Source organism: Euphorbia lathyris, chromosome 7 (genome assembly GCF_963576675.1).
Source record: "Euphorbia lathyris chromosome 7, ddEupLath1.1, whole genome shotgun sequence".
Taxonomy (NCBI): domain Eukaryota; kingdom Viridiplantae; phylum Streptophyta; class Magnoliopsida; order Malpighiales; family Euphorbiaceae; genus Euphorbia; species Euphorbia lathyris.
The window spans coordinates 63135377-63156640 of record NC_088916.1 but is presented as its reverse complement, the minus strand read 5'-3'; the positions used below and the strand labels follow the sequence as shown (position 1 = coordinate 63156640).

Genomic DNA, 21264 nt, shown 5'->3' with positions numbered 1-21264 from the left:
CTTTTCTGTTCTCCTTATCCCTTATTTTTATAATTGTCTCTAAAATATCTCCTTTTCCCTTATCTCATTTCTCGGAACTAGATTTCTTGAATCCGGAGGATGGAAATATTTATCCGCACTTCAGATAAACATATCCCCGCAACCAAATAAGATTCCAGTATAGAGCAATCTAGAAATGATGGAGCCTCTCCACGTAAGTAGAGAGTGTAAAACCAATAATATTTTGCCACGTCTGACAAAACACCGTTATAGGTATCCATGGTGGCAAAATTAAGCGAATCACAGCAGTCAACCGGACTCGATTTTTAAGTCTTCGGTGGGGCCGGCTATTTCTCCACGATACCGTTACCAATAAAAATCTGCCACGTTTCGAGTTGTGAATAATTAGCCGTTGGATTATCCACGCTGGCAAAATTAGTTCAATCCAAACAATTTTAGCTAACTGTGGTTAAGTCAGTCGAGATCTAAAACCCCTTCACTGATACCCACTTTATATAATCACAAAACATAAATCTCTCAAGGCAGGTGCTAAATTCAGACGACGAGACCTCTTCGCTCTTCTTTGAGCTAAAAAGCTTCGACCTACTGAAATTCCGATGGGGAAGTGGACGATCCCGTCCGCCTTGCTTCTGTTATGCCTATTATCTATCATTTCCGATCAAGGTAAGTGTGTGTTTATGCCTACATCGTATCTAAATGTTGATTTTTGTAAATATTTGTGTTGGAATTTTATCTACGATTCATCCATAGTTTAGTGTAATCCGTATATTGAATATAGCTAGATCGATCTCTGGATGCGAAAACTGAGATTGTGTTGGGATCTATTTTTTGTAGGCCGGAACTTACACGCAAATGCAGAAGGGGATTCAAAGGATCCTGTAAATCCTCCAAAGGTGGAGGATAGACTTGGCGCTGTTCCTGGTGGTTCAGCGACTGATTCTGATGTCGTTAGGAGGTATGTGTTTCGTTTTTTTTAAAATGTTTTTAAAACATAATTGTTAGTGTGAGACTTATTAGTCGTAGATGGTTGAGTTTTTAAAATGTTGCCTTGATGTTGATTTAGGGAAGCGGAGTCTATTTCAAAGAAGTCGTTGCGTAGTGATGCAGAGAAGTTTCAGTTCCAGGCTGAAGTGTCTCGGCTTATGGACATTATTATCAACTCTCTTTACAGCAACAAAGACATTTTCCTCAGGGAGTTGATCTCCAATGCATCTGATGTGAGTATATTGATCGTATTTGTGTACAGTTAGCCAGTATTGATTAATGATTAATTGATCGTACAAAAAAATGTTGAATTTCAGGCTTTAGACAAGATAAGATTCCTCGCTCTCACTGATAAAGAGGTTTTGGGTGAAGGGGATAACACCAAGCTTGACATTCAGGTAAGCTAGAAGGAAACTTTTAATGTTTATATAGGGGGATAGACATCGACCTCATTAATGAAATGAGGTTTTATATTTTAAAACGACATTTGGTGGTGTTAGCTACGATCATTTTGACAAATGCTATCTCATGTGGTAATTGCAGATTAAGCTTGATAAAGAAAAGAAAATTCTTTCAATTCGTGACAGAGGTATAGGTATGACAAAGGAAGATTTGATTAAGAACTTGGGAACCATCGCTAAATCTGGCACTTCAGGTACATGAAACTTACATTATTTTAAATATCTGATTGTGATTCTAAGAGTGAAGGCAATTCTGATGAAGATATCTCGTTTCTTGGTACAGCATTTGTGGAGAAGATGCAGACCAGTGGAGACCTCAATCTAATTGGTCAATTTGGTGTTGGATTCTACTCTGTGTATTTGGTGGCTGACTATGTCGAAGTCATTAGCAAAAATAATGATGACAAACAGTAAGTTTTTTAAACTGTATATTTTTCTTATAATTTGACATACATATTGGAAGCTTGTACTGTGAATATTGTAGAATAGGTACTTATTTGAGATAATATACACATTGGAAGCTTGTACTGTGAATATTGTAGAATAAGTACTTATTTCAGATAATATAATACAGCTAATTATTGCATGTTCCTCTAGGTATGTGTGGGAGTCAAAGGCTGACGGTGCATTTGCGATATCTGAGGACACATGGAATGAACCATTGGGACGTGGAACTGAGATTAGACTGCATCTTAGAGATGACGCTGGGGAATACATGGATGAGAGCAAATTGAAAGTAAATACCTTGAAATTGTCTTGTTAATTTTAATGCCAATGATGCAATCCTGCTCTATTTTTTTTTTTGCCAATTCACGAGTGACACCTACCTTGAGCGTTTCATTTGTTATTATTTTTAGCTTTTTACTAGTGCAAATGCTAGTTAAAGTTGAAGATGAATAAGTTTAAGTTGCATTTTTTGCCGTGAATTTGTTGCTTGGGAATGAAAGAGTTGTATGTTTCTAGGAAATTGTTCATACTTGGCATTTGTTTCTCACCATTAGTGGAAAAAATTCCAACTTTTAGTAATTTAGATATCTTCTGGTGAAAGTTTTTATAGTAATTTATTCATACTTCTAGTTTGATGTTGTGAAATGCATTCAATGGATTATGGGATATCTTTTGTTTTTTCTGCTCTGTTCTATCGTTTTGTTTTGTTCTTGGAGGATCAATTAAACAATATGTTCTAATCATTTTTCTTTTCAGGATCTGGTGAAGAAATATTCTGAATTTATCAATTTCCCAATTTCTCTCTGGGCAAGTAAAGAAATAGATGTGGAAGTTCCTGCGGATGAAGAAGATTCAAGTGATGAAGAGGACAAACGTAAACTTAATTTTGATGCAATGTTTTTTATTATGTAGTGTGCAGTTAATTCCCTTCTTCCGAGTTCATTTTGTTTATTTTATTGTTGCCAATTGAATTGCTTAGGGTCTAATCTTTGTGATTGCCTTCTGTTCATTGTATTGTAATTAACAGCTGAAAGCACTACCGAGGAAGAAGAGGATTCTGAGAAAGGTGAAGACGAAGATTCAGAGGATAAACCAAAGACAAAAACAGTGAAGGAAACTGTCCACGAATGGGAGCTTTTGAATGATGTTAAGGCAATATGGTTGCGCAGTCCCAAGGATGTGACAGAGGAAGAGTACACAAAATTCTATCACTCACTAGCAAAGGTAATTTGCTCTCATTCCTTTTTTACAATAAATGTCAATGAGAATGTATATTAATTAATGTTCTTTATGTAAAGATATCTTGAGCATTGCTTGTCTTGTTTTTCTCAATAGGATTTTGGTGATGAGAAGCCCTTGTCTTGGAGTCACTTCACTGCAGAAGGCGATGTTGAATTCAAGGCTGTTTTATTTGTGCCTCCAAAGGCTCCTCAGGACCTCTATGAGAGTTATTACAATGCTAACAAATCCAACTTTAAGTTATATGTTAGACGTGTATTCATCTCTGATGAATTTGATGAGCTTTTGCCAAAATATTTGAACTTTTTGATGGTACGTCATAATGCTAAAAACAAAGTTTTTTCTTCTGTTAGCAAAAATCATGTTAGTGGAGATACATGTTCATTAATTCATGTCATTTTGAGCAGGGGCTTGTTGATTCCGACACTTTACCTCTCAATGTTTCTCGAGAAATGCTTCAACAGCACAGCAGCTTGAAAACAATTAAGAAAAAACTCATCCGAAAAGCCCTTGATATGATCCGTAAAATTGCTGAAGAGGATCCTGATGAAGCCAAGGATAAGGACCAGAAAGGTACCAATATGATAATAGCTGTCTTCCTACTTCAAAACACATATCACTTAGCCCAATTGATTGGATTATCCCCACCTGTTCATGAACTATAACTTGTGAACCCACACCCTACTGACTTCATTTTCTGTTCAGTTTTCTACTTGTGATATGTCTCGAATGACCAATGAAAATGTCTTGACTGATGCAGATGTTGAGGAATCTGGTGACAATGAGAAGAAAGGGCAATATGCAAAATTCTGGAATGAGTTTGGGAAGTCTATCAAACTTGGCATCATTGAAGATGCAACTAACAGAAACCGTTTAGCAAAGCTTCTCAGATTTGAGAGGTAGCTTTCTAATTTTATGGATTTCTTTCTATATCACATTGCTTCAATCTAGTGTTACTCTATAGTTCCACTGTGGTAATAATTCAACATTTCAATCACCTTATGCAGTACGAAATCCGATGGTAAATTGGCTTCACTTGATCAGTACATCTCAAGAATGAAATCTGGGCAAAAGGATATCTTTTACATTACTGGACCAAACAAGGAACAATTGGAAAATTCTCCATTCTTGGAGAGACTTAAGAAGAAAGGTTATGAGGTATGTTTGATTAACATTTTCTCTATAAAGATGTTTCATTCAAAAGATTTATTTCATTTTTTTTTTCCTGCTTTATCTTTTACTGATTGGATTCTTCTGCGGCTGACATTGTCACCAGGTCATTTTCTTCACTGATCCCGTTGATGAATACCTGATGCAATATTTGATGGATTATGAAGACAAAAAGTTCCAGAATGTGTCCAAGGAGGGCCTAAAACTCGGAAAAGAATCAAAAGATAAGGAAGTGAAGGAGTCATTCAAGGAGCTTACCAAGTGGTGGAAGGGTTCCCTTGCCAGTGAGAATGTCGACGACGTGAAGATAAGCAACCGTTTGGATAATACACCTTGCGTTGTTGTGACATCAAAATTCGGATGGAGTTCGAATATGGAAAGGATAATGCAGGCACAGACACTGTCAGATGCCAAGAAACAAGCATACATGCGAGGCAAAAGGGTTCTTGAGATTAACCCAAGACACCCTATCATCAAGGAGCTCCGTGAGAGAGTAGTTAAAGATCCTGAGGTACATTTTGCTGAACTTTTTGATTGCTTTTCTGTCAGTTTCTTTCTGTATTAACAACTGATTATATGCATTCAATTGCTATTTCAGGACCAAAATGTAAAGCAAACAGCACATCTCATTTACCAAACGGCACTGATGGAAAGTGGTTTCATGCTGAGTGATCCCAAGGATTTTGCCTCCCGCATCTACAGCTCAGTGAAAACTAGCCTAAATATCAGTCCAGAAGCCTCTGTTGAAGAGGAAGATGATGTCGAAGAAACTGAAGCTGCGGAGGCCGACACAAAGGAAGCTTCAGCCAGCTCCAAGGGTGATTCTAAAGCTACTAAAGAAGAAACAGAGCCCAAGGATGAGTTGTAGATTGCCTCAAGTACGAGTCATTCTTCACATCTTTTTTTTCCTTTTTTTTTTCTTTTTCAAGAAAAAATGTAACACTGCGTTTTCTGCATTGTTCCGTTCGTCAAATTTGGACAATACTAGCTCGTAGCACTAATGTAATTTTAGAGTCAGGAATTTTGTTTTTAGTTTATAATTAGTGATGAGTATCTCCTTTGCTCTAACTCTATTGTTCTGAGTGTCTCCAGTCTTTTCGTTGACAAAAGAATGGGTATTTGCTCATAGGGGTGTTAACGAGCCGAACCGAAACCAAAACCAAAACCTAATAGGTTTGGCTCGGCTTGAGAATCAACAAGCTCGGGCTCAGTTAGCTTAAGATTTTAAGCTTAGTTTGAGCCACGGCTCAAGTAAAGCTCGCTAACCTTTCTCAAACGGCTTTACTAAAAGATGTGCTTAAAATTACATCTTTTAAAGAAACACCAAATTTGAACTTGGTAAAACAAATTTAACATATAATTATAATAAAATTAGATGATATAATTATAAAATTAAATTAATGTAATATATAAATTAAAGATAATCGAGCTTGTTCATGAGCTATTGTGCTGAATTTAAAAAAGTTTAGTCTTAGGTTTGTTAACGCTTGAGCCGATTCCAAACTCAAACTGAGCTTAGACCGAGTCAAATTGGAATAGTTTGTGAACTATTTGTTTATTAAAACTTTTTTTTTTGTTGGAGCAAAGTAATAAAAAATTAGGGATAAATTTAACCTTTTTAGTGAATTGCAAATTTAGCCATAACATATAAAAATTGTTCAAATTTAATCCTAATGTTTTTAAATAATTATTAATTATTAATTTTAGTTAAATAACAGTTAAATCAGTTTCTTAAAATTTTCGGAATTATTGGATTAAAATTGATCTTAATAGCAAATGTTAGGATTAAATTTCCGCTTTTAAAGCGACAAATATGCGGTGAAAACAAAATGATTTAACTAAACGGTGTAAGACACCATGGGCGAACCATTGGTGGACTTCGAGGGATGTTATGAGTGAGATTTTATTGGGAGAATCTGTTCCTTCTAAATGTCGAATTCAAGCTCGAGTTCGTCAATTTTCTAATCTTAAAAATAGAAGAAAGCGAAGAAGAAACATATATAGAAATAATTTCCGAAATGAGCCCTTCTTGAATAAAAATTCGGCCAATTGTAAACCTCGAGCCAAGTATGAGCATGCTAAAACTCAGCTTGACTTAGCTCGATTATATCCCTACAACCAATGCACTTTTGGTGTGACAATATTAGCGCTATTTATTTCATTGTTAAACCAGTCTTTTATGCTCGGACCAAACACATCGAACTAGACCATGACTTCATCAGCGAACAAGTTCATGCCGGATTTCTTAGTATTCGATTGATTTATTCCTACTGAAAAGTAAGTTGCAGATATTCCGACCAAACCTTTGTTGAGTGTATGGTTTCAACTTGTTGGCCATGGTAGAGATAATAGGATGTAATACAACTCTGTATTTGTTGGTGGACAAGTTGGAGTTAAAAAAGAAAAAGAAAACAGTCACCACCTATCTATCTTCAAAATTCAAGTGACCAAATTCTAATTCTTGTTGCCTCTAACTAAAACTTGAGTTGGGACCATTCTCTTTCCACTCAAAATTACACCGTATTCCATTCCATTTCCATTAAATCACAAACCAAAGGAAGGGTGTCTTTTCTTTATTTTATTAAATATCAAGCAATGCTTAGAGAGGTTCAAAGAATCTCAATAAGATCTTCAAGATCACTAAACTTCAATTTCTGCCACTGATTTGGTAGCTGCAAAAATAACTCCATTTCATAGGGTTTCGAATTTTCTTTTTCCAGTCCAAGCAAAAACAGTGTCGTTTTGATCAAGACCACTTATATATACTTTTTCCCCTGCTGCTACCTAGACCAAAACCACTGATTGGTTTGTTGGGTCCAATTTTACACGTGCATGCATAATTTTTTTTTCCTAAATCAAACTCGCATGTTATCATTTGAGTGGTTTAAAACCAATTTTTACGTATTACTGTAAAACTTTTCAAAATTAAACTAGATTTGGACCACAAGAGTTAAAATTGAATCGTTTTGAACAAACTTATAAAAATTCATTGTCTATCATATATTAATCAAGTTGAATTTAGTAATTAAATACAAACTCGAGTTAATTAAATACCATAAATCTTAATTTGTCGAAAATAAAAAGTAAAACCATCTATAATATGAGTAGTTCCAACGACCGGGATCTGAATCCATCCATAGTAGGGATGGATCAGGTGAGCAGGGACTTGGGCCTTCGAGGCCCCTCTATCTCCGACCCTGTGCATCTCCTTCTTCATCTCGGCCCTTGGCATCTCCATCCCATGTGATTGTGGTTGGAAAGAAAATTTCTTAAGAAAATTTATTTAACAATCTGATCAAATATCATTTACTTTCAAATCTCTTTCCTTGTTTCAGTGATGTGTCCATAATTGACTGACGAAGGGTATTTGCTAGCAGGGGCGGAACCAGGGGGGGTTGGGGGCTCCAGCCCCGGCCGGCCGCCCGAGAATTGTGGAATTTTTTTTAAAGTAATGGTGTCTCGTAATATTTTGGAGAGAATTATATTGACTCTATGTAGTATTATATCAATGTTTAAAGGTAGATGAGATGTTTAAGAATGCTTGCTTTTATTTGAGAGTTTTAAGTGTTTGGTTAGTAACCTCTTGTTTGCCTTTTACAATTGAAAAGCAGCATTAGGTGTTTGGTTAACGGTCTCCTGTTTGCCTTTTACATCCGAAAAGCAGCCTTTTACAAAAGCAGAGAATCTCTGGAAAAGCAGTTTTTTCCAACAGCAAACAGCAAACCGTAACAGCAACAGCAAACCGTAACAGCAAACAGCAAACCGTAACAGTAAACAGCAACAGAAAACAATAGGTAAAACAAACGGGCCCTAAGGCACGTTTTCAACCGTTCTTTGCTCATATCTTTCCACCTAGACACCATCCTTGAACCCGGTTGTATAAGGTATAATGTTGATTAAATCATATCAGAAGGTAAATGAGCTTGGTATGGAAGCAAACATGAAAAACTTGCATGAAATGATTAATGTTTCCTTGTATTTGCAGCAAACATCATAACAAAAATAAATGTAATTAAGATGCTTGTAATTCCAGGAAAGTAGCACCAACTGAAGATTCATCACAAAGCAACTACTTTTCTCCAATGCCACTATATATAACTTTTCCATTTTTCAGAAAGTTGCTTCTTTTTCAATTTTTCAGAATAAAAGCCCAATACCAAATTTAAAAGAATCAAATCACAAGGTTGATCTTGGTTTTACATTATGCTTCCTAAAGTAAATGCTTTTTTCTTTTTTCTCTTTAATTTTTATCTATACAAGTGAAGTATAGCCTGGAAAATTGGCTTTACAATCTGGATTTCCTCATCTACTAGCCGCCTATGTTACATCGGAAACTCCTCTTCATTAGTGTTTCTATGTTTCGTGCGTCCGTTTCTCTTTCCGTGCAACATAGCTAGCCAAACAGGCTATGAATAATGGGAAGAAATGACTAAAAATGAAATTGCAGAAGCAAGTAACGTTAATTGGCAAGACCAAGCACAATGATTTCTGGAAGAATCTCCGGTGAAGAAGTTCGGTAACCATGAATTGTCTATCCCGGTTCCGGTTGTTGGCTCACCTCCTTCCGACGAACCATTTGCTGCGGTTATAGCTTGAGATGGGTTTGCAGTTGCTGATTTTTGGCTGCATGACCATATATCTAAACATATTAGTACCATGAAATTAAAAAGTACAAAAATTAAAACCGGTTTTTGATTTTTTAAATCATCATTTTAAGAGATTTCTCATTCTAAATAACTTTTTTTTCCCTCTCCTAATAAAAAATATTTAAATAACATCAAAACCAAAAAAATAAAAAATTGTAGTGGTTTAAAATGTTATTTTTATGGGTTAATTTCAAATAAATATAATATGATTTTATGTTTTTGTAGATCTATATTTGTGGTTTTTACGTTACAAACTGAATTCAGTGGTTTGAAAAATTTTCATTTTTTATTAAATTCGTCAAATTTAGCCCATAACAACCTTCAAATGAAAATTCTCAAGAATTAAAGTTGTTTAGTATCATATTCACTATAGAAACTTTTCAAAATCATAATTTTGTAATTTTCTCCCTCTAAACATTAACTTTCTCTCGTACCAAAATAAGACCTAAATGACTTGAAACCTAAAAGGTTGAAGAATTAAAATTATTTAAAAAATTATTTAATTCTTGAAAATTTTAATTTTAAAGTTATTTTCAGCCAAATTTTGCAAATTTACCAAAAAAAATTGAAAATTTTACAAATCACAAAATTCGGTTAGTATAAAAAAAAAACCACAAAATACTGATCTGCACGTGACATTTATTTAAAATTAATCCTATTTTTATTAACTCTGCAAAAATTATCTACTACTAATGAAATGAATTATTATGTTAGTAAAATATAAAAGTTATAATATCTGTTTTTGAAGTTCAAGCCCGTAACAAAAAAGCCACTAATCTTTTAATTTTGAAGACATTAACCTGATAATTTACCACATTAAACTGATAATTACCAGAAAATTCAATTGAGAGAACGTACAAAATTTGCATTTTAAAATAGTTTAAAAATAGTTCGTAGGATTAAGGTGACTATAAAAAATAAATATAAAATCTTATTTCCAACTTCTAAAAATACTAACGTGTAATATATACAGATTCGGACAAGAATCCTTACCTTGCTAACGAAGGGCAAAACGTTATCACATAATCAGCTGCTGTACATGTAAATGTGCTTGTCGCATCATCATAAGCATAGCTATACGATTTCGGACACGCAGCTTTAAACATCTCCGAATAAACAGACGCCTTACACGTGTCCGGCGTACCATACGCCCCACTACAACAATACTCCGGCGTCCCAAAAGCTTCACAAGCACTCTTACAAGCCTCACCTGACCCCACCCGAAGCTCAGCCGGACACTTCCGGTTCAAATCAGTTACACACCCGGTCGACAAACAATTACCCGAACCGCCATTAGGTTCTACAATCAACGGCAAATTATAACCATCAACTAAACTAACATCGTAGAAATCTTGGGTACCCGACCCGATTGTGAATTCCGCTAGAGTCGCCGGCGGTTGAGCATTTTTACCATTGCATTCAACTAGGTCCGACCCGCAATCGCCCGTTAAGCAGCTACCCTGACCGGTAGCTGGGTCGAATGTGCAACCGGTTCTCCCCCAGAACCGACCCGACCAATTTGGTGGTGATTGGAAAGAACGAGACTCGCCGGAGAGAAGCTGAAATCCGGTGCTGTCTAATGGAGTAGTTCCGGCATTGGCGAGAATTCCCGGCCATACTGTGTAGCTACATCTGTTTAGAAGTGTGAATGTAGCCCCTGAAACTCCTGTAATATGAAATCGTGTTTAATTAGAATATAATTAGGAATTAATTAACAATAGATTGGGGGAAATTGATATTTACCTTTGGAGATTGTAAGTAAAGTAAGGGTGAGGTAGAGAGAAGAAGTGAAGAAGATGGGATTCATTTTTGGTGATGAAATGCAGAAAGTTTAGGGGTGGTTTATGAAATAATTGAATGTTGTGTTGGGTTTAATTACAGAAAGGGTGTTTTTGGTACTGATTTAAGATGGGAAGATGGGAGGAAGAAGAAGGAAGAAAGATGAGAAAATGGAAATGGATGGAGGAACAAACTTATGTCACTGACTCTGCATCTCACATATATAGTGTTATTTTTTTATTAAAATAAGAGAAAAGTGATAATGCAACGTCATTTCTCTCGCACTCAAATTCAATTGTAGAGATTTTACGATGGATCCGGTTTTTCATGTAAAAAATGGATACCTTTCCCACAAATATTTTACTGTGTTGAATTGAGTTTTTTTATGCAATGTTTTGAAAATCGGGAACTGTCGGTTTTATTGGGAGCCGGCTTGTTCCGGTCCGGTTGATACTAAATTTTTAAGTGTATAATAAGCCGGACAAAACTTTTAAACTAGATAGGTTAATTCAAACCCGACTGTAATCTGTTTGAATTGATCTATATCTATATCCACGATTTATAAAAGTTGGGGTTGCCTGCTAAAACTTTCTAAGATCAAAAAGCACATTAAGTTGCAGATTTGGAACCGCTACGTTTGCCTTTATTATATAGAAAGAAAAATTTACAGCTTGAGCTTTTCCATTCTAAACCTCAATGTACGTCATCAGAAAACACATAAACCAATAAACAAACAGTTAGGAATGGAGGAAAAAGCAAAAAGCAAAAATAGTACTCACTACGGTGTTGAAGAGAATGGATTTTCCGACGTTTGAGAGGCCAACTATTCCAACCTTCAAACTCATACTTATCTTTGAATAAGAAGAGAGAAAAACACCTATATATCTAAAACACATATGAGCTGAGAGCTATTAGAGAACATAACTATTCGAAAAAGTCGATTAGAGAAGAAACTGGTTTAGTAGAAGAAATTGGATCAAAAGAAGAAAATCGATCTAGGATAAAAGTGAATTTGATAGAATCATTAGATGTAAGGTTTTTTTATTCTACCGGTTAAAGTGAGTGGATTTGAGACTTCAATTATATATGGGCTTTACAAGTTAAATCCAAGTTAAACTCATGAGACAGTTTTAAAAAGTGTTGCTATAAAAGTGTTGTTAAAACCTAATATTTTGGTGGTATTAATCAGCTAATAACAAACAACCAAACAAAATAGTAAACTAAACGCAATAATAAACAACTAACTTCTAATAACAATCTATCAATGCTTAATCACTTTAAAACTATTCAAACATGTAAAAAATAAAATCTTCTAGAATAGGGGTATACCAAAACTTATGTAATATTATTGGGTTCATAATTGGTAAAGGTTTCCATTGAATATGGGAAGTATACAACTACTTAATTATACTTCCTTAAGGGTCCGTTTGGTATGCCGTAATGCAATGTAATGTAATCAAGGTCGTAATGTAATCAAAGTTGTAATGTAATGAAATGGAATAGTGATTCTATTACTATGTTTGGTTGACAATTATGATGTAATGTAATAACCATTACAATACTTATATTTTCCTAATTAAATGCAATCATAAAATTTTATTTACATAATTAAAATTAACGAAAAATATGAAAAACCGAATCGAAATCAAATACAAAATTAGATTAACCGAAATCAATAAATTAGTATATAGTTTTTTGCTTTTTCATATTTTTTTACATTTTTCTCGTTTCTTTTAATTTCCATTTTCAACATTTTTCACCGTTTTTCTATTTTCTCATTTCTCCGGTTTTTCTTTTTTTTTTTTCATTTTTCTCGTTTTCAATTTTCATGTTTTTCTACTTTTTGCGTTTTTGACAAGAATGAGAGGTGAGATTGAGAGGTGAGATTTGAGAAATGAGAGGTTAGGTGACAATGTAATGAGAATTCAAGTCATTTTTCTATGTAATGGGGATTACAAAGTTTCTTCAACAAAATTTAACTCAATGTTTTCTCATTCCATTACAATGAAATTTTAACATGCAACCAAACATGGTAATGAGCCTTCAATGTAATGGTCGTTCCATTACGAAGGTCATTACATCTTACCAAACGGCACCTAAGAGACCAAAATACTCCTTATTATAAGATTCATTACGAGATGGAATTCCTTTAATTCAGAAACAATTTAAAGTAGAGTATCTCTATCTAACTTGGAATTAATGTTTATTCTACCTGCCTAACTTCTAATAATTAAGCTATAGCTTAAATCTATGATTTTTAATTTTAATAAATCAATATTTAGATATTTTAAAAGATTGGAATCACATTCCCAATATTTTTGATGATAGAATCAAAGGGTAAATTACAAAACAAGATCAAATGGAAAACTCATTTACATATTTAACCCATTTACTCAACCTACTACATATCTATACTGTTTTTGTGTGACTTTCCCATAATACCCCCAATCTTTCATCTTTCTCTTCCTCTTCCTCTTCCTTACGGTTTCCTCTTCACCCAAAATGGCCCCTCCTCCTTCTATAGGGATCTAACCTGCAAAATCCGTTGTTGTTTGACGGCGTTCTCCAGCAACTCCTACTCCGGTGAGAGAAAAGGGAAGCGAACGGCGGTAGAGGAAAAACGAGAGAGCGATTTTAGGGCGAACGATGGTGAGAGAAGGTGAAAGACGGTAGAAGAAGGTGAACAGTGAGAGCAAAGAAGAAGAAGAATGCGAACAGACGGTAGAAGAAGGTGAACAGTGAGAGAAAAGACGAGGAAGAAGGCGAACAACAGAGAAAAGGGAAGAAAGAGGGCGATTTTAGAGCGAACGGCAACCTCGTTCCGTGAGGCGGAAGATTGGGAAACGCAGAGAAAATGCCTAATTCTATAAATCTCACTGAATTATTGTTGGTGTATTCATTTATGTTCTGATTTTTTTGTTAAATAATGTTAGAATCCGTTGTTGTTTGCCACTTTTTGTTATATACCACTTAGCGAATTTTGTTAAAAACACATCCAGACTTCGCATATGCTAACTAAAATCATCAACTAAACCAAAAATTCGCTTCGCAGGCTTCGCATATGCTAATTAAAATTATCAACTAAACCAAACATTAGCTTCGCAGGCTTCGCATATGCTAACTAAAATCATCAACTAAACCAAATATTAGCTTCGCAGGCTTCGCATATTTAGCTTCGCAGGGTTCGCAATATGCTAACCTCTGCGAAAGACAGCAGCGCGTAAATATTGAAGGTATTATGGGAAAGTCACACAAAATCAGTCTAGATAATTAGTAGGTTGAGTAAATGGGTTAAATATGTAAATGGGCCTCCCATTTGACCCATTTTTATAATTAACCCTAGAATCAAATGATTTCTGAAGTTTACAAATGACAAGTTTGAGATTAGTAAGTATATGCTTCCTAGCTAGCTAGTTTTAATTCACACTATGGAGTCAAGCAACCTACATTTAATATCAATTCTTTCCCTATCATCATCAATTATGCCCATATTGAATGAATTTGTACAATTTTGTTTTATCATACAATGAGAAGATATGGTTTTTAGAGAATCTCCCATATAAAAACTACCTACCATATCTATCATTTCTGTATATGAGGTTGTTGATAGAATCCAGACTCTCAAAATTTTAGTTGTAAATGATTACATAGAGATACTTTAGCTCAAACGTGGTTCAAATAATCAGTTAAAAAGTGTAGATGTTATTTTTAATTAATATATCAATCAAATAATATGAAATTTCAGATTTATATATAATTTTATATTTATTAAAATATTTTTTATTTCGTCAAGTGTCCATAAATTGTCAAGACGGACTCGGAAGTTAGTCATGAGAAGTTTTCTTTTTTGTTGGTTGATAAAATGAATGGAAGAAGAATATAAGAAAAACATGTAGGACTAGAAAATAAATGGAAGGCAAATAGAATTAAAAGATGAATGGAATTTTGTTGGAAAGTAGAGAAATGATTAATTTTGTGGAACCTTGGGATTGGTCTTTCTAATAAAAATAGTCCATCGGAAATTGACACTTTTCAAATTAGATCGTGGGGCGGTGGGGCTTCCTTGATTCTCTAGCTGTTATAATTCGCCACCTGTAACGCCAAACGCGCTACTACCGACCATCATGCTTTGCCCCCGTTACTGACGCCGGCAGCATCTCCTCTCATTTTTTATTTTATTTGTTATGGGATAAAACACTAAAATAGGTCTATAGTTTTTGGTAAAGGTTCAATTCAGGTTCCACGTATAAAATAACACCAAAATAAGATTAACCTTTAAAAAAAAAGAATCAATTTAGATCTCGATAACGGAACGTAACACGCCATTTATATTTCTCCATTAAGTTCTATTAATTGTACGTGCAAAGAGAAATCAGTTCTAGAGATAATATTCTCTATTATCTCTACCCCTTATCTCTAGGATAAATCATAGAGATGATATCAATAATTATCTTCAGGATTATTCTCTATTATCTCTACCCCTTATGCCCGCAACGTTACCGCTCATCAACTTCAAAACTAGATGTAATGGATACTTTTATCGTTGTCGCTTTAATAGCAAGTAACTCTTTATTTTAGAGCTAATGAAAATAATATTTTAAACCATTATAATTGTTAAATCTTTTAGTTTTGAAGCCATTTAGTTGTTGATTGGTTAGGAAAGAGAAACTCGTTGTTAGATAGAGAAAGCTCTAGTGGTAATCGAAGTGGTGATTTTATGAGAAATATGATTTGAAACAAGTATACTTCTTTTTCATGTTGAAGTCGTCGTTAATTATTTTATCTTTGTCAATAGTAAAAAGGCCATAATGTTAGCAAAGTGCGAAGTTCATGAGCTATAATGTCGAGTTTTGAAGTTTTAGAGGCTATAATGAAAGTAAAGAAAAAATTGAGCGACCATGGATGTAATTTTCTCTTTAAATTATATAGATTGAAATTTAAGTTGTTAAAAATGATTCTCAAATATTTATTGGTACGTATAGTTTGTGAGTAGTGCTTTAGTGACAGTTAAGATTCTTTTGATGCGTGAGATAAGACAAAAAAGAGAACAATGCGAGACCGGAAATCAGAAATCTCACTCTGATGCTTAAGTTAGCAGAGTTTAGGAAGCTGAGTAGTAAGAAATTAAGTATGAATCATAAAGAATGTATGTATGTACCTTTACTATGTGATATCACGTTCTATTTATAAGGATTTAGGGGGTAGTTACAGTGGTCGGTTTAAGATGTACGCTGTAACTTCTTTCGAGGAGATGTGCCAACCTTTGAATGGTGCATGTTCGCTATAATGGAGGCTGTTTGTATTATGCCAAAACTGTATTACCTGAATTTTAGGCATACAGTGCAGGATCTATCCAAAATGATTTTGGAACACATCTCATTATTCCACGTGTCTTATTGATTTCTCGTCTCGACATAATTTGATCTGAAAGCTCATCTGCGCTACGCGTTCTTATGTCTCATGATGAGGACATGTGTACAATCCTTTATATTTACCTGATATTAGATGTCCCCCTTTAGCTTCCAAAATTCTTTAGAGATTCGCCCATTTGTGCGGCTAAAAAAATTGAAGACTTTGAGGATAATTTGACAATAGCCGAAGTAGAAACTAGGCATTTCAACTAGTGTGATATTATGTTCCCGTATTGTATCTGATTCTTTTTTTTTGTAGGTCAGACGTCCAAGCGTACTCTTTAAGACTGACGTCACTTCTACAAAATGAGCAATTCCTTTTGCATGAATTATTTTCCACCGTTTTTATATACATAGTGAATAAGGCATGTTTCTAGTGTCACCCATCCTAGGAGTAGAAGGATAAAAATCTCCAAGTTCTTAAGAATCGTTTTCTGGGGATCTTCATTGAAGGCGTCGTAGCGCTATCGAGAAAATTCTATAAAAAAGGCGTAAAGTGAAACATTCTCTTATTATTGAGTCTTTTTGCATTTCTTCTCAATTTTTTTTATTTCCTCTAGGCTTCAAATTCTGTAAGTTCAATTCTTCCTTTATTTCCCTTTTGTTATATGGAAGTTGAGAAGAAAAAATTATTGCAACCCACAAATGCTTGTTATGATTGATCAAACCTCCTTTAGTGACTATGAGATCATGGCTCCCAAGAAGCGAACCTAGAAAAACTAAAATCTTCCCCAGAGCTCAGAGGAAATCGAAAAAAGGTGGCTCCTCACCCAAAACACCCATACTGCTGCCGAGAAAAAATAAAAACCTGAGGCTTGGGAGTAAGGTTCATCTCTGACAGCGGATAATTAGCTCAAGATCATCTGGAGCCCTAAAGAATCCCCGAGGCATACTTTTTTAGAGAGGGATACTTGAATCCCCGAGGCATCGACTCACGCAAAATGTGTGCATAGAGTGGAGATGTAGTATCTGTTAGCTAGCATTGGAGCATCAATTCGTACGTCCACTATGTCATTCCTTAAAGCCTTTCGAAAAAGTTCATACATAACCCTATTATCCACATGACTCTTGTCTGCCTCGCTATCTAAAGATTCAGTTTGGCTAGTGTTCTATTGATCTTTAAAAGACTTTGATACAGTAGTCGTTCCTTACCTCCTTCATCTTTCTCGAGATTCAAACCTGACATACTTCCTCTGAGTTTTTCTCCTTCCTTATGGAGATTCAGATTCATCGGAATACCTCAAGGCCTTATGCTTATGTGGGGGATATTTTGGTCTACACAAGCCTTTTTTAGGCATGTAACTGCCTAATAAGGATTTAGACTCTTTTCTCAACTTACTCTAGTATGATGATGATCTAAATTTGGATGTGCCTTTGCATGAAAGACTCTGTGGGGGAGTAATATTCACCATAGGACTCTTTCTAGCTGCTTTCGTTGTAGGATGACAAAAGTGATCGAGAGCGATTACTTCGACGTTTACGAGGGCTTTCCTCTTTTCTCTATATCTCCTCTTCAAGCTTTCAAGCTTAGATCTTGGTGGTACTTCCCTCCTACGAGGATAGTTGCGGACAATATGATGTCTGGTAGATCGTGTCATAGAATCTAGAAGTTTTTCAAGTTTTATGCCATGTTCAACGACATCCAATTTTTCTTGCAACTGTGTCATTGTAATTGCATTTAATTTTGAAGCTTCCCGGACAGTTCCAACGTTGTTGACGAGTTGTTTGGTGATCATGTCCATAAATTCCCTATTTATGGGATCAAGTGGGCCCAAAAATTTCTCAATACGCCTACGGAGGTTATGGGTGATTTGAGGGAGCCCTATAAGGTTTCCGGTGGAATCTACGTGGGTTTTGGGCTCCTAGGTTTATGCGAGGATGATGGATTCATTGATTTCTCAAGATGAACCGTGGATGCATTTTTTATGATCCACGCCCACCACACCAATTTGATAAGAGGAAATCTGGTGAGTAATGCTCTAACAACAACCAAGATTCCTTTTGATGCTTGAGATAAAAATATAAAAGATATCAAGGTGGTGCATAAGACCGACAACTATATTCTGATGCTTAAGTTAGCAGAATTTAGAAAAGTGAATACTAAGCAATTAAGTACGAATTACAGAAAATGTGTGTATGTATCTTGGTTGTGTGACATTGCGTTCTATTTATAAGATGCTAGGGGTAATTCCGATAGTCGGTTTAAAATATATGTCCTAGCTTCTTTCGAGGACATGTGTCGGTCTCTGAATGGTGCATGTCCGCTGTAATGGACGCAAGTTATATTATGCCAAAATTGTATTCCCTGGACCTATTCTGAGATGATTTAAAAACACTTTCCATTGGTCCATGTGTCTTGGTGTTTCTCATCCTGACGTAATTTGATCTGAAGGCTCTTCTTACATCACACGTTCTTATGTCTCCTGATGAAGATACATGTACATGTCGAAGATTAATATAAGATCTATGATTGAGCATTAACTATAAGTTCGAGCTTTTAGTTCAATCGGTTCCATGACATGGTATCAGAGCCTCTAGGACCAAACAATCGAGGGTTTAAATCCCGACAATCTCATTAATTTGTGGAATTAAAAACACATGGAGGGATGGACCTGTGTTGTGCACGCTGTAAGCCCAAGGGGCATTTGCGTGTGAGAGTGTGTCGGAGATTAATATAAGATATATGATTGAGCCTTAACTATCAGTTCGAGCTTTTATAAGGTCTATGATTGAGTCTTAACTAAATAAATTTCTTTTTAATAAGTAACAGTAATTTTTTTTATCTCGAGTAGCGCTTAAGTTGCGGTCAAATAATATGTTTTAGAAGCATAATATGGAAGACTGATTCTATTATCTATATCATTTGGAGACACAGAGAAGGTGTCAAACGAGTTGACTCGTCCATGACTCGGAAAGTAATGCACAAATTGTGCAATTAGAGATGTTTTGACTACTAACTCGGGCACAAATCAGTGTGCTGATTATGCAGGACTGTTAACTTGTGCTTCTTTTCTAAGTTTGATTTGGTAGTTGGAGTTTTATTTTCAGCTTTGAATTGTTTGGTTTGCTATATATTAAAGTAGAAAAGTCATATTCTAATTCTATTTCTAGTGTGGAATCCATATTAACATAAGATGCATATAAATAGAGGGGTTACACTATAACTCGAATAATAATTTTGGACATGGAAAATTACAATTGTCACGTGAAAAATTAAATGAGATATTTCTTAATTATTCCTTAAAGAATCTAATCATTTTCTTCAATCATAAGCTAATATATTTAGCTTATGATTGAAATGAAGATACCGATTATCAAATGTATAATTTCTTTGGGTTAATTACAAGTAGATTCTTTGTGTTACAAACACAATCTCGTGGTTGTAAAATTCTGTATTTTTTTTTATTTTATCAAATTTGACCAATAACGATCTCAAAATGAAATTTTTCAAAATTAAAGTTGTTTAATATCATATTTACTATGAACCCATATTTTTTATTTTTCAAAATCATTATTTTTGAGTTTTTTCTCTCTAAACATTAAGCTTTTCTTGTAAAAAACACCTAAATGACTTCAAATCCAAAAAGTTGAAGAATTAAAGTTGTTTAAAATATAATTTAACTCTAGAATTTTTTTTTATTTCGAGATCGTTATCAGTCAAATTCTGACAGAGTGAACCCAAATGTAAAATTTTACAAACTACGGGATTCCGTTTAGAAATTTCTTGATTAAGTTATGGTTTAGAAATTTTCCTGATTTAATCAATATTCATTGTCATGGTTTAGAAATTTCTGTGAGTAATGCACAGCCAGTTCGTCGTTATGGTTTCAACCCCTTTTGCTTAACAAAGTTACTTGCATTCAGTTTTGTTTTCTCGGGATTTTTCGTTGAAAAGAGATTTTAGCTCTATGACGTCCATTGAAATCGACACCCTTTTGCATTTTATCCGGATTTTTGCCGCTCGAAAAAGTACGATATTCACAGAAAATGGTATATTTTAGTACATTTAAAATCATTCGCGAGTTGTTCTCAAATCGAGCCATTCTCGAACAGTTCTCAAATCAAGTCTACATATTTAGTTCTCTCGAATTCCAGCCAAACCCAAATTTTCAAACTCAACTTTACTCTATTTTTTAGCCGAGCCGAGCCTATAGAAACCCGGTCTCGGTTTGGCTAGTTGACATCCCAGTCAGGATAGGGTAATTGGTGAGGATGAGTATTGAAATTCGACGTGTGTCTATAGATAAGGCAAAATGTAAAAGAGAATCATATGTATGTATGATTGGAAAATGGAATAAAAAGTATAATGTTGATTAAAATGGAGGTGAAGAGTAAAAGTGGGTTTAGCTTAAAATAGGAATCCAATTATAATTGGGCTGATAGCTCTGCCGCCGGACAATGTGTCCCTCCCTATGGAACCTTTTAAAGTTGAAAAACCCACTTTACTTTCACTTTACTTTTCATATTACCAAAGTAGATGCTCTTCCATGTCCCCATCTATGTGATGGCGTGGATGCCACTTCATTTCTAGGACCCTTTTCTCTTCTATCTATTTCTTTTGGAATAAGGTTAAAATTTGTCCAATGGTACCTATTTTTGGAAAGTACACGTATAGATATAGATATAGTAGTGGATAGAACAGAGTGGAGGGAGAGAATTTGTGTTGATAACACGACTTGATTGCACGGTTTCATATGATGGTTCATGTTAGCCGACCCCGAATCATTTCAGGACTAAGGCTTTGTTGTTGTTGTTGTTGTTGTATACATATAGATATAGATGTGGTTGAATCTTAAAAGTCCATTTAAAAACTCGTAATTAGACAGAAATGAAGTCAAATGGAGACATTGTCCAGTTACCCGTTCCGATGACTAGGTCAATTCGAGGCAAGATTTGAGAATTGACACAACGGTAAATCAAAACTAAGATGTAAGTTTAATGGATGAATGAAGTAGTGTATATTGAACTGTGCTTATACTATTTATACTGTGGTCAAGTTGTAGAAGAAGGTTAATTATGAGTTTAGAAGCATGGTGTGATATGCGTCACCCATTGATAAGAGAACGTGTGCCTAGATATCGGGCCTAATATCCCTTAAGCCCACTAGATCCATGATTCACGAGATCG

At 34.9% G+C, this 21264-nt stretch overlaps 2 protein-coding genes across 2 annotated transcripts; one reads left to right on the top strand and one right to left on the bottom strand.

Annotated features, from left to right (window-relative positions):
• Positions 1-504: 504 nt before the first annotated feature.
• Positions 505-5369, top strand: LOC136234684 (endoplasmin homolog). Its single transcript, XM_066024157.1, has 15 exons — positions 505-663; positions 835-955; positions 1064-1217; positions 1302-1382; positions 1528-1639; positions 1729-1855; positions 2043-2181; positions 2649-2766; positions 2920-3116; positions 3228-3443; positions 3539-3704; positions 3892-4030; positions 4139-4289; positions 4408-4812; positions 4900-5369. The coding sequence occupies exons 1-15, from the start codon at positions 597-599 to the stop codon at positions 5167-5169; spliced, it is 2463 nt and encodes an 820-aa protein (XP_065880229.1). The 5' UTR covers positions 505-596; the 3' UTR covers positions 5170-5369.
• Positions 5370-8374: 3005 nt separating this feature from the next.
• LOC136201397 (thaumatin-like protein 1) lies at positions 8375-10924 on the bottom strand. The gene is made up of 3 exons (XM_065992062.1): positions 10691-10924; positions 9941-10613; positions 8375-8924 (listed from the first exon to the last, which is right to left on the bottom strand). The coding sequence occupies exons 1-3, from the start codon at positions 10752-10754 to the stop codon at positions 8708-8710; spliced, it is 954 nt and encodes a 317-aa protein (XP_065848134.1). The 5' UTR covers positions 10755-10924; the 3' UTR covers positions 8375-8707.
• Between the last annotated feature and the right edge of the window lie 10340 nt (positions 10925-21264).